This window comes from Myotis yumanensis, unplaced genomic scaffold (assembly GCF_028538775.1).
Source record: "Myotis yumanensis isolate MYYU_CA2020_CCGP unplaced genomic scaffold, mMyoYum1.0.hap1 SCAF_16, whole genome shotgun sequence".
Lineage (NCBI taxonomy): Eukaryota > Metazoa > Chordata > Mammalia > Chiroptera > Vespertilionidae > Myotis > Myotis yumanensis.
The window spans coordinates 2,855,487-2,868,089 of NW_027223767.1; the positions used below are offsets into that span (position 1 = coordinate 2,855,487).

Here is a 12,603-nt window from a genome sequence, read left to right on the forward strand (position 1 = left end):
AGCTGGAGAAGGCAAGGAAGCACGCCCTTCCCAGAGCCCGCAGGAGCCTGCTGGCACCTGGACTTTGCCCAGAAAGACCGATTTCACACTTCTAATTACCTGCTCCCATCCCCCTCAAAAACAAATAGTTTTCTCTTACCTATATCCATTGGTCGTTCTGTATTTAAACTGTCTGTGCTGCCCTGATGTCCACCTAAAAGTGTCTTGACTTGTTGATCGGACAGTTTCCCAGTACTGACAGATCTAAAAAGAAGAGTGATTTTAATAATGAAAAATCCACACGTAAATAATAAGGATTTCAGCCAAGCCATAAAAGGGTTAATGCGAAGCCAAAGAACAAGGAGACAAAAATAGATAACAATTCAAGGTAGAGATAAACTTCATTAACCAATATAAACAAGAGGCAGAAATAGGCTATTCAGGAAATTCAGCAAGAGCTCTGTATTTCCAGCTACAGGAAGCATCTACAGTTTTCGGACTCTAAATGTATACAGTTCATATCCAGCTAATTTGGTCTGGTTGTTTTGTAACAGAAATATATGTACTATGGTAGTTTTCATGTTTATTTTTTAATTTGTAAATACATTTTTATTGATTTTAGAGAGAGGAAGGAAGAGGGATAGAGATAGATAGAAACATCGATTGACTCCTTCACGCCCCCTACTAGCATCAAGCCAGGCATGTGCCCTGACCGGGAATTGAACCGTGACCTCCTGGTTAATGGGCCAATGCTCAACCACTGAGCCACACCAGCAGGGCAGTTTTCGTGTTTAAAGCTGGAAGGAAACGGTGTTTTTTACCTGCCAAACACTGCCTTGCTTTGCTGCTCAGACGTCTGCCTCTCCCTTCCTGGTAGTAAGAGACAATGAGAGCATTCTCGTGGGTCATCCCCATCTTTAGATTGCCCTTCAGAAGGCCCATGGCGAGGAACCAACGCTAGCAGGTTGGAAGACGCTTGTGTTTTGGGGATTTTGAAAGGAGCTGTGGTCTAAAGAAACATGTAAGCTGGTTATTACGATGTGCAAAGCATTCAGTACTGGCAGGCTGCATAGCCCAGCAGCCAGGAGCACTGACTCTGGAGTCGGTCAGAACTGGATTAAAATACTGGCCCTTCCACTTACAGCGTCTAACTGTGGGCACCTCAGTGGGATAATGTACATAAAGCATTCAAGTCAAGGGCCTACACTGCACCTGGCACATAGCAAGTGCTCATTAAATTGTAGCTCTTCTCATCATAAGGCCTTTCCATACCAGTTCATGACCTATCGTAGAGAGCTCAGTTCAGCTATTCCATGGTATCGCTGCCTCTGCATCCATTCTGTTTGGCCAAGTGGACTGCAGGGACCTTAAACTGACACTTGCCTGTAAGTGCACGACCCAGCTAGCAGCCAGCACGTCACGAGCAAATGTCAGCTCCTGAGGTGACGCCCCACCTCCCAGGATCTTCCTCATGTACCCCTTAGGTAAGACCCCATATGGAGCTTACCAGAACTCTGCTTTTTGGTTTGAATTGAGCAATCTAGCCTTAGCCAGGAACCCGAAACACTCTACCCATGAACCCCAATAAAGGCATGCACCCAGATCCTGCCTCTCCCTAGCTGCACGCCGTCTGGGCACCCCCCCGGTTACCCCCCCATCCCCAGGATGTCTCTTTCAGGAGCTGTGAGTAAAAGACCTCCATTTCAATTTCTCTTGTGGTCTGTTGTTGAACTGGCTCTCCATCCGTCCACTTCACAATGTTAACCTAACAAAGCCGTAACCCCTACAAAGGTTTAATAAACACACCTTGGTAGGAGAGCCAATTATTGTTGGTAAAGGGGTTTTAAAGAACCAGTCAGAACTCCGTGGAGAGGACCCCAGGTGTTTGGTGGGAGAAGTCCCCAGGCTGCCCGGCCGACTGGGCTGAGGGGAGTGACTGCACCCAGCCCCCATGTGGGACGGGCACACGGGGTCGGAGTGCTGCTTTCTGAGCTTCTGCTTGTGCTGATAGATGTCAGTGAGGCTGGGGGCGCTCTGCAGTCTAGCACCCAAGAAGAAAGACTGTGGTGACTGAGCCTGTGGCACTGAAGAACCTACCAAGAAAACAGATGCAGTGTTAACCCAGTGGGAAGAAGCACATGGCACAAACATAAGGATTAAGAGAACAGTTCTTTCTTTCTTTATTTGATTTCAAAGAGGGAGAGAGAGAGAAACATCAATGATGAGAGAGAATCACGAGCAAATGTCAGCTCCTGCATGCCCCCTACTGGGGATCGAGCCCACAACCCAGGCATGTGCCCTTGACCGGAATCGAACCTGGGACCCTTTGGTCTGCAGGCCGACGCTCTATCCACTGAGCCAAACCGGCCAGGGCAAGAAGACAATTCTTAAAATGAGAATTTCAATAAAAGCCTTTACTTGGCGGGAGACTATTTTTTTGGCATCCTTTACAAACCAGTGACAAGAACATTGTCACTGATATTCTCAGAAGACAGAAGTGGATAACGGGTATATTAGCTGCTTTATCAGCAGCTAGCAAATAACTCAGATTAATGCGAGGTCTAATTAGGACCAAAACAACAAACACTTAGAATGAACAAGATCATTTCCACCCTTTACATAAACACATACTTGGGTTTAACAATGTGATTATTCCCTTTTCTCACACCTCAACTAAAATAAACTTTTCAAACGAACCCAGAATAACCCTTTTTTCCTTTCTTTAAAAAAAAAGATATGTAAAGAGAATTAGGTAATACACTGTTCCTGAATTTGATTTTATTTGTTTAAAATTAACAAGCTTATGGCACTGGCCGATGTGCCTCAATTGGTTGGACATCCCATGCACCAAAAGGTTGCTAATTCGATTCCCGGTCAGGGCACACACCCAGGTTATATGCCCAATCCCCAGGAGGGGGTGTGCAGGAGGTAGCCACGCGATGTGTCATTCTCACATCAATGTTTGTCTTGCTCTCTCCCTTCCTCTCTTTTTAAGAATCAATAAAAAATCTTCAGATATTCTTGACTCTAAGGGGATACCTACCAGGGGCCTGGGAGATAGTCTTGATATGCTGAGCAGTTGGCAACAATAAGGGACTTCACCCACACAAACGTGGCTGCTGCCAACTTAAGGTCCACTAAGCCTTGAGCTCCACTTACAAATTCTTTGGCACTTCTAAGCCAAACTACCACCGATAACATTAAGAACATACAAATCTTCTCAGTGATCAATAACCATCATCTTTCTAAAAACGGACATCAATAGGAGCTTTTGCTACTGACCACTCCTGGCTAACTTCATACTGAATTTGATATTTAACTTTTCATAACAGGGTTCTGCCAAACACACACAGGCACAGGTATATATACGCATGTGTGTACATGCGCATATGCACAAAAGTAAAATTAGTGGCAAAATGTTATGGTCTGGAAAGCTAATTTGTATACTTTCCCAAGGATCAGAGTTCCTTTAACTGGCCAACTCGTCAAATGCACGTACAGTAAGATTTGACTTTAAAAAGCACGATTTACACACATCTTTGGAGGCATATATGGTACATAATAAAGCAAATAAACATCTATATTTGTTTTTTATTTGATGCTAACTAGTAGTTCTTATCAAGAATAGTATTACTTGGGGACGGGGTGAGCTAAAAGGGGTCAGCTACATCTGCATCTATGTAATACTTTCAACAATAAGGATTAAAAAAAGAATAGTATTAAAGCAACAAAATTTCATTACCTAGGTTTTCATTATCTGTGTGACAATGACCAAAATTTAGCTAAGTTACTTAATTCCTAAGACTTATTTTCATAAAAGAATCATATACCCAAAAAGAGAGGGCCACACCAACTGGGCACCGATTCTGTTTTTTTGATAAGACTAGAAAAACATAACTCAAATCCATCCTATATAATAAAAGGCTAATATGCAAATTGTCCCCTCAACTGGGAGTTCGACCAGGGGGCTGGGCCGGCCAACCGCCCCCACCCCCGCCCTCGATTGCCCCCCCAATTGGGGGCGGGGCCAGCCCATCGACTACCCGTGACCCGTCCACCCTCCCACACCCTGCAGCCAGACCCCACCTGTGCACTAATTCGTGCACCGGACCTCTAGTTCATAACAGGATTACAGTTATTAATATGCCAACTCCATCTCCTACCTGAAGAATTCCTCCTCCCGGATTCCTGGCCCTGTGGGCGCCCACAGCAGCACTGACTCCATGGCTCTGGAATGGCACCAACTGCAAAGAGGGAACAGGGGCAGGGCAGAGGAATGCTTCAAAACCGGCTAAGAATGGAGACAAGGCAATACATGCAGATTGCACAGTACATTGTAGTTTACAAAATTTACTCAGCAAACATTTAGCTCAGCTAAACAACCAACGTGCTGGGTACTGGGCATACTAGGATCAAAAGTACCTATACTCTTTTTTTAAAAAATATATTTTATTGATTTTTTTACAGAGAGGAAGGGAGAGGGATACAGAGTTAGAAACATCAATGAGAGAGAAACATCGATTCAGCTGCCTCTTGCATGCCCCCTACTGGGGATGTGCCCGCAACCCAGGTACATGCCCTTGACCAGAATCGAACCTGGGAACCTTCAGTCCACAGGCCGACGCTCTATCCGCTGAGCCAAACCGGTTAGGGCAAAAGTACCTATACTTTTAAAACAAGATCAATAGGAAAGAAAGCCATGTACAATCAATCAGTGTCTGCAACAAGTATGTCCTTAAAACAGCGAAGTACAAAGAGTTTGTCCACAGAGTTGGGGGCTTGTGGAGCTGAATGACAGCCCAGCTACTGTCCCTCTGAATCCACCCTATTCCTGCTCCCCAGGGCTCCCAGCCACTGACTGCGTATGTTCGAGGCATTCATTCAGGCCTGTTCAAGCAGGTCAGGAAATGTGGACAACTCAGTGCATGGGGACACTCTTTCAGCTGGGCTAACTTCTCTGAGCCCTCACTACAGCCAGGACTCCTCCTTCCTTCCTTTCCCTCAGATGGTCGCATCTGCATGGCAGTCTCAGGGGGCTCCCTGTGAACTCCTGCTTCCTCCCCTTTATCTAGCACAGGTGTCCCCCAATCTCTCTTGCACATCTCTGCATCTACCTTCTTTGCATGTACCTCTCAGGACCCAAACCAATAAAAAGGAGAGCTGGTGAAGACTTCAGGCGATTTAAGTAGGCAAGAGACCCACGTCTACAAAAAGTAAGAGGCACCGACCAAGGGGTTAGGTCGGCAGGCAAAGGGTTAGCAAACCCCGAGGAAGAGCCTTTTCCTTGAGTTCAAGGATAAATTTTGGAACATTTCTCTGGAAACCTTGGAGTCCCTTAGGAGCTGCTGAAGGATGAGGCAGAGCCAAGATTTTGTTTGGAAAAAAAAAATCAGCTAAAAACAGCTTCAAAACCATTGCAACAGGTGGGGTGGCGATACACGTTTTTGTGGGTTTTAAGCATTATCACTGTGGTTCTGGAATCAGGGCTTCTGGGCACCGTCCTTGCTCTGCCTCCTCCCAGCCTTCCCACTCCCTCTGAATCCTACTCCGGCAGCCTTGGCTGAGGGCGGCGCCCTCTCCCTTTAGAAATGTGTGCGTGTGTATAAAAAAGTTTTGGGTTGTTTTTTTGTTTTTTCAATTTTGAGATCTGCCCCTACTGGGCCCTCTCTGTACCACCTTTTCTTCCCCACCACACAGATGCTGTTTTACATAAATTCTGCAATCCCAGTTGCTCCGGTCTCTCTCTCTTACTTTCACTAAACGTATGCTTTAAGGCTTGTTTTTATGTTTGGTTGGGTTTTGTTGTTGCTGTTGTGTTTCTGCTCTGTTTTAGCTGTTCCTCTGCTGTACATAGTTCCCAGGAGGTGGCAGACTGTAACGAGGCTACGGCCACATCCCTCCCTGTTATGTACACGACTGTCTTTTAATCCTCAGAAATCTGAGTGGTATGTAGGGAAGGGGTTTTATGTACTTTAACCTAGATTTTCTGACTTTGTGTTTAGAGCCCAAGCCCAAAGGAGATACTTTTTATGCAAAAGATCCATTTGTATTATATTTCCAATGGACGTCCTAACAGATTTACCCAGAGGTTCTCGAGCGGGACTAAGGGGCAGGGCGTACCCAGGGGGTGGGATATGGTCCCAGCTGAGACTCTTTGCCACCGTGAGCCAATGGTCCCATAGAGAGTGCCAGGTCAGATCTGGCAGTAAAAAAGGTTGAAGACAACTGCTTTAAACTCGTACCCAAAGGGGAAGGTGAGTAAGGCCTGGAAGACCCAGTGGAGAGTCTTCGTCCGACTGTCTGTGCTGTGTCTGCGGGCGCTGGGGAGCCGGCTCCCACCCGGAGGAAGCCCATAGGGCTGGTGTTGGACCTTCGCACCACTGCAGACCTGGGAAGAAAAAGAAAATGACTCCCTCTGACAGGTTCTAGGACTCTCTTTATTGTCTTTTTTTCCTAAAACTTCCTAGAAATATGCCATGGAGTAGATTCTTAAAAAATATGTAACAGTCACATGGCACAAATATAAAGTGCATAACATTATACAGTGAACTCTCCCTCTCCCCCTACCCCTTCTCCTAATTCCCAGCACTCCTTCCACCTTATGCACAAGGCTCCCCGTTTTAGCCTCTGATCCTTCCAGAGCTCCTAATGCACTGCAGGCACACCCGGCACTGCACACACTGCTGGCCCCTGGACAACACAGGTTTGAACTGCACGGGTCCACCTATATACATTTTTTTCAACAAATACTGTAAATGTATTTTCTCTTATGATTTTAATATTTTCTTCTCTCTAGCTTACTTTATTATAAGAATACAGCATATAATATATATATAACACACAATGTTAATAAACTATTTATGTTAACATATATTAATTGACTATTTATATGGTAAGGCTTCTGGTCAACAGTAGGCTATTAGTAGTTAAGTTTTGGGGGAGTCGAATTTTCAATCGCACAGGGAATTGGTGCCCTAACCTCTGTGTTGTTCAAAAGCCCACTGTATAATCATACTTTCATCTTTAGAAAAGATAATGTTATATATACCAGCCATTTTCTCTCTCATTTTTAAAATGAACTAGCAGTCAATAGTTCTTTTCTTTAATGCTCAAACTGGTTTCTAGTGGATTTTTTAAATGTTTTTATTGATTTTAGAGTGAGAGGAAGGGAGAGGGAGAGATAGAAACACTGATGTATAGAGAAGCATCAACATCAATCGATCACCTCCTGCATGCCTCCTCCTGGGGATTGAGCCCACAACCCGGGCTTGTGCCAAACCAAACCAAACCAAACCAAACCAAACCAAACCAAACCAAACCAGTGACCTCCTGGTTCATGGGTTGATGCTCAACCACCGAGTAGCTGGGCTGTACCAACCATTTTCAAATTTGGAGGTGTTAGTACCCCATTATACTCTTAAAATTACTGACGATCCCAGAGAGATTTTGTTCATGCAACATACAAGCTGATACTTACTGTAGTAGAAGTTAAACAGAAATTTTTGCAATTATCAATTCATTAAAAATAACTTATACAGGTAACATAATTATGAAAAATAATTATATCTTCCAAAACAAAGTAAGTTAGCGAGAAGTGTGACATTATTTTACATTTTTGCGAATCTTAATATCTGATTGAATAGATGACAAGTGGATTCTCATAACTATTTCTACATTCAACCTGTATAACATTGGGTGTAGTATATGAAGGAAACCCAGACTTACACAGATATGTAACTGGAAAGGGGAGAAATATTTTGGTAGCCTTTTCAGATACTTCTCTTTGAAGCTGCATAAAAACTCAGCAAGTCATCATTTCTGAAAGACTATTCACAGCATGGAATTAGAAACCACATCAGTGAGATTATGAATTCTGTTACATTTGATCACTTGGAAAATATTGGTTGAGCCTGGCTGGTGTCGCTCAGTGGTTGAACATCGAACCTCTGAACCAGAAGGTCACGGTTCAATTTCCAGTTAGAGCACATGCCTGGATTTCGGGCTCAATCCCCAGCAGAGTCATGCAGGAGGCAGCTGATCAATGATTCTCTCTCATCATTGATGTCTCTCTCTTCTCCCACTCCCTTCCTCCCTGAAATCAATAAAAATATATTTTAAAAAAAAATTGGTTGACTGAGTTATGCAGATATTCCAAATGTTGACACATTATACAATATTAAAAAATCACATTCACATCAAAAGACCACCATCAATCTTAGAAATGGCTGTCAAGATGTAACAGGAGCTGTCAAGATCACAATGATGAATACAAATTTTCCAAAATACTAATTTTTGTTCAGGAGCTCAAATCTTATGTCATTTGTTTTCTATAAAGTTACAGACTTAGTTCATTTTTACAAAATGGCTGCCAAATATCCATAATCATAGTTTTGTTCTTTAAGAATGGTGTTCATGAAAAAGTGGCTAGTTCAGCTTGCAACTAAAACAATCATACAAGTGCTTTTCCTTAAGACAACTACTCCAATGTGCAGCAAAAGTACTTTATGCCTACATTCCACTCAAGGCTAAGATTTTCAAAGAAAAATAATAATTTTTACTGCTTTATTAAAGACATTCTTTGGTACTGCAAGTGTGTGATAGCAAAGAACACAAAGACTAACAGTATAGATGGGGGCCACTAGTTTGAGGCGTTTTAAGGCACCAGCAATTTTTCCATCATTGGTTTTGCACTATCAGTATATGTACCAATGCAGTGAAAAAGCAAACAATATCCTAGTATTATTATGAAAATAGTTTTTTCCTCATGGACCCTATAAAAAGGGAGCCACAAACTACACCTGAGAACCACTGCTAATAACACTCTTCATCACTCTTTTCACTTTATAATAAACTAAACAATCTTCTACCTCAGGACATAGAGAGCTGCCTTACTCTTTTTTGGAAGATGCTCCATTGTCAGAGATAATCTATAATAAATCAGTCCCTTACTGGTGGGCATTTGGCTTATTTCTCATCCTCTGCTATTATAACAATAACTTTGTATACAATTTCATACACAGGCAAGGACTGATTATCTATACAATAAATTACCAGAAGTTGAAGTGCTGCTTTAAAGATATATGCATTAATAATTTTCATACGTATTGCAAAATGCCCTTTGTAAAAGTTTTTTCAATGGTGAGGATCATTTTCCATTCATTGAGCTATGTATTTGGTGGGCGCTTTTAACCTAAAATCTTGTATCCACCAATGCTGAAAAAATTTTTTTTGATTTCCCAGAAATTTTCTTCCTCATCATTTTCTTTTTCTTTCTGGAATACCTATACTAACTAACCCTTGAAGAGTATTTTTCATTTATATTTTCCAACTTTATCTGGTTCACCTATTCCAGATACTTCGTTGCTCAACTCTGTCTCCCAGCATTTATTTTAATTATTATAATTTGTAATGTCCAAGAAGAGGGCTTTTTAATTTTGATTTTTTCAATAGTATTTCGTCCTTATTTATGGATGCAGTTTCTAACCTTTCTCTAAAGGTACTAATTTTTAAAATAAGTTTATTTTCTTTGCATTCTTGCTATTTCTTTCAGATTCAGTTTTCCTACTTTTAGCCATATGCCTCACTTTCACCTCTCCACTGAGTGCTCTGAGATTTCTGTTTCTGAGGGCACTGTGGGGCACAGCTGTTCTCACTGCCAGCAGGCATTCATCATCCATTCTCTTTGCTTCCCAGAAATTTATTGAAATCTTCCACCCACTGAATATTTTTTCTTATTTTCCTTTTCTTTGTGGACTTATACCATTATCAGTCCTTTGCTACCTCAGTGGGGTTTTAGAATGTAGAAAAAATAAGTAATATGTAAATAATCTGCTACTACTGGTGGGATTCCATTTTATAACACACTTTTCCTCAATTCTTAAAAATAATTATATTTGTGGACAAATATATACATACCATATCAACCTGCCAAGCTTAAATATTATCTAAATAGATCCATTACAAAAAATTTTTTAGTCAATTTTTTTGTACCATTTTGTACACCTCCATTTTACAGGGTGGGGAAAAGTAAGTTTACAGCTGTGAGTACATGAAACATAGAGCTTATTCTTTTTTTTTTTTTTTAATTAAATCTTTATTGTTCAGATTATTACATTAGTTACTCTTTTTTCCCACCATAACTCCCCTCCACCCAGTTCCAACCCCACCCTCTGCCCTCACTCCCCACCCACTGTCCTCATCCCATAGAGCTTATTCTTGTATTATTTTTATTAATCACTGTCCATATGAACAGCTTTTGACCCACCCTATACACATACATAAGGGACAAAGTTGGCTATGGAAAGTAACAGATCTTTCAACAAAAACAAAACTCTTTTTTTAATTAAAAATTTTTTTTTCAATTACAGTTTAATATTCAATATTATTTTGTATTAGTATGGGGATATAGCATAATGGTTAGACAATCATCTACTTTACAAAGTGTTCCTCCTGACATTTGCAGTACTCAAGTGACACCATACATAGTTATCAAACTACTAGAGGCCCGGTGCACAAATTTGTGCATGGGTGATGCCCAGCTGGCCCGCCCCAACCGGGGCCAATCTGGCTGGGCCAGCTGGGGGGAGGTGACGCAGGAGGTTGGCTGGCTGGCCCCACCCCCTAATCAAAGTCCCTGTAGAGGGGACAATTTGCATATTAGCCTTTTATTATATACTAGAGGCCCGGTGCACAAAAATTTGTGCACTCGGGGGGAAAGGAGGTTCCTCAGCCCATCCTGTGCCCTCTCCCCGTCTGGGACCCCTCGGGAGATAATGACCTGCTGGCTTAGGCCTGCTCCCAGGTGGCAGAGGGCAGGCCCAATCCCTGGATGCAGCCCTGGTCGGGCTCAGAGCAGGGCCGATTGGGGAGTTGGGGCGCCTCCCCCTGACACACACAGAGCAGGGCCCATCAGGGGGGTTGGGGCTCCATACCTTGTCACACACAGGGCAGGGCCCAACAGGGGGTTGAGGAGGTCCCCCCTCTCACTCACAGAGTAGGGCCAATAGGGGAGTTGGGGCACCGCCACCTGTCACACACAGAGCAGGGCTGATCAGAGGGTTGGGGCGCTGCCCCCTGTCATGCACAGAGCAGGGCCCATCAGGGGGTTTGGGGCTCCGTACCCTATCACCCACAGAGCAGGGCCCATAAGGGGGTTGGGGCGCTTTCCCATGTCACCCACAGAGCAGGGCCCATCAGTGGGTTGGGGAGCTCCCCCGTCACACACAGAGCAGGGACCATCAGGGGCTTGAGGAGCTCCCCTCTGTCACTCACAGAGTAGGGCTGATAGGGGAGTTGGGGCACCGCCCCCTGTCACACACAGAGCAGGGCGGATCAGGGGGTTGGGACGCCGCCCTCTATCACCCACAGAGCAGGGCCGATCAGGGGGTTGGGGCACAGCCACTGTCACACTCAGGGCAGGGCCAATGGGGAGGTTATGGCTCTACCCTGTCACACACAGAGCAGGGCCCGTGGCGGGGGAGGGGGTTGGGGCGCCGCCCCCTGTCACACACAGAGCAGGGCCAATGGGGAGGTTATGGCTCTACCCTGTCACACACAGAGCAGGGCCGATCAGGGGGTTTGGGCGCTGCCCCGTCACGCTGATCCGGTGCCAGGAGGCCTCTCGGCTCCGCTGATCCTGGTGCTGGGAGGCATATTACCCTTTTACTATATAGGATAGAGGCCTGGGGGCCGGCTGGTTTGCCCTGAAGGGTGTCCTGGATCAGGGTGGGGGTCCCCACTGGGGTGCCTGGCCAGCCTGGGTGAGGGGATGATGGCTGTTTGCAGCTGGTCACACACCCTTCAGGGTGGGGGTCCCCACTGGGGTGCCTGGCCAGTCTGGGTGAGGGGCTGAGGGCTGCTTTCAGGCTGGCGGTTGTTGATTGAAGCTCCCAACGGCTCCTTTTTTTTTTTTATTCTGGGCCAGCTTTAGCTCTGGCTCTAGCTCTGAGAGCAGGTATCTGGTTTGTTTCGATTCTATAATCGAAACAATGTATAACTTCAGCTCTGAGATCCGGTCTATATTTGTTAGAATGTTTCAAACTGCCAGCTCAGAGGCCGGCAGCAGCAGGCGGGGAACATTGGAGTCTGCAGTCACGGGAGCAAGCAAGCCTCATGTTCCCTTCCAGCTTCCTGGCTGCCGGCCTCCATCTTGGCTGACAGTTAATTTGCATAAGGATATGCTGATTAGCCAATGGGAAGGGTAGCGGTCGTACGCCAATTACCATGTTTCTCTTTTATTAGTGTAGACTAGAGGCCCGGTGCACAAAAATTTGTGCACTTGGGGGGGCGGTCCCTCAGCCCGGCCTGTGCCCTCTCACAGTCTGGGACCCCTCAGGGGATGACCACCTGCTGGCTTAGGCCTGCTCCCCAGGGGATCGGGCCCAAGCTGGCAATCAGACATCCCTCTGGCAGCCCGGCAGCCCTCAGGGAATGTCCACTTGCCAGCGGGGAGCAGACCTAAGCTGCAGACAGACATCCTTAGTGCTGCTGAGGAAGGAGAGGCTCCCACCACCACCATCAGCCTGGCTTGTGGCTGAGCAGAGCTCCCCCATGTGGGAGCGACTGACCACCAGAGGCAGCTCCTGCATTGAGCACCTACCCCCTGGTGGTCAGTGTGTATCATAG

The 12,603-nt window shown here is 44.9% G+C and overlaps 1 protein-coding gene across 4 annotated transcripts in view; it reads right to left on the reverse strand.

Moving 5' to 3' along the window:
• ULK2 (unc-51 like autophagy activating kinase 2) overlaps positions 1–12,603 on the reverse strand; it is a 105,218-nt gene that overhangs the window by 14,618 nt on the left and 77,997 nt on the right. For 3 of the 4 annotated variants that reach the window (XM_070393761.1, XM_070393760.1, XM_070393758.1), the window contains 5 exons: positions 6,222–6,367; positions 4,143–4,223; positions 1,786–2,072; positions 801–988; positions 140–243 (listed from right to left, as the gene is read on the reverse strand). In XM_070393761.1, the coding sequence (XP_070249862.1) occupies positions 140–243; positions 801–988; positions 1,786–2,072; positions 4,143–4,223; positions 6,222–6,367 (806 nt within the window). The remainder of the gene's footprint in view (positions 1–139; positions 244–800; positions 989–1,785; positions 2,073–4,142; positions 4,224–6,221; positions 6,368–12,603) is intronic. The other variant, XM_070393759.1, reaches the window with a different exon arrangement.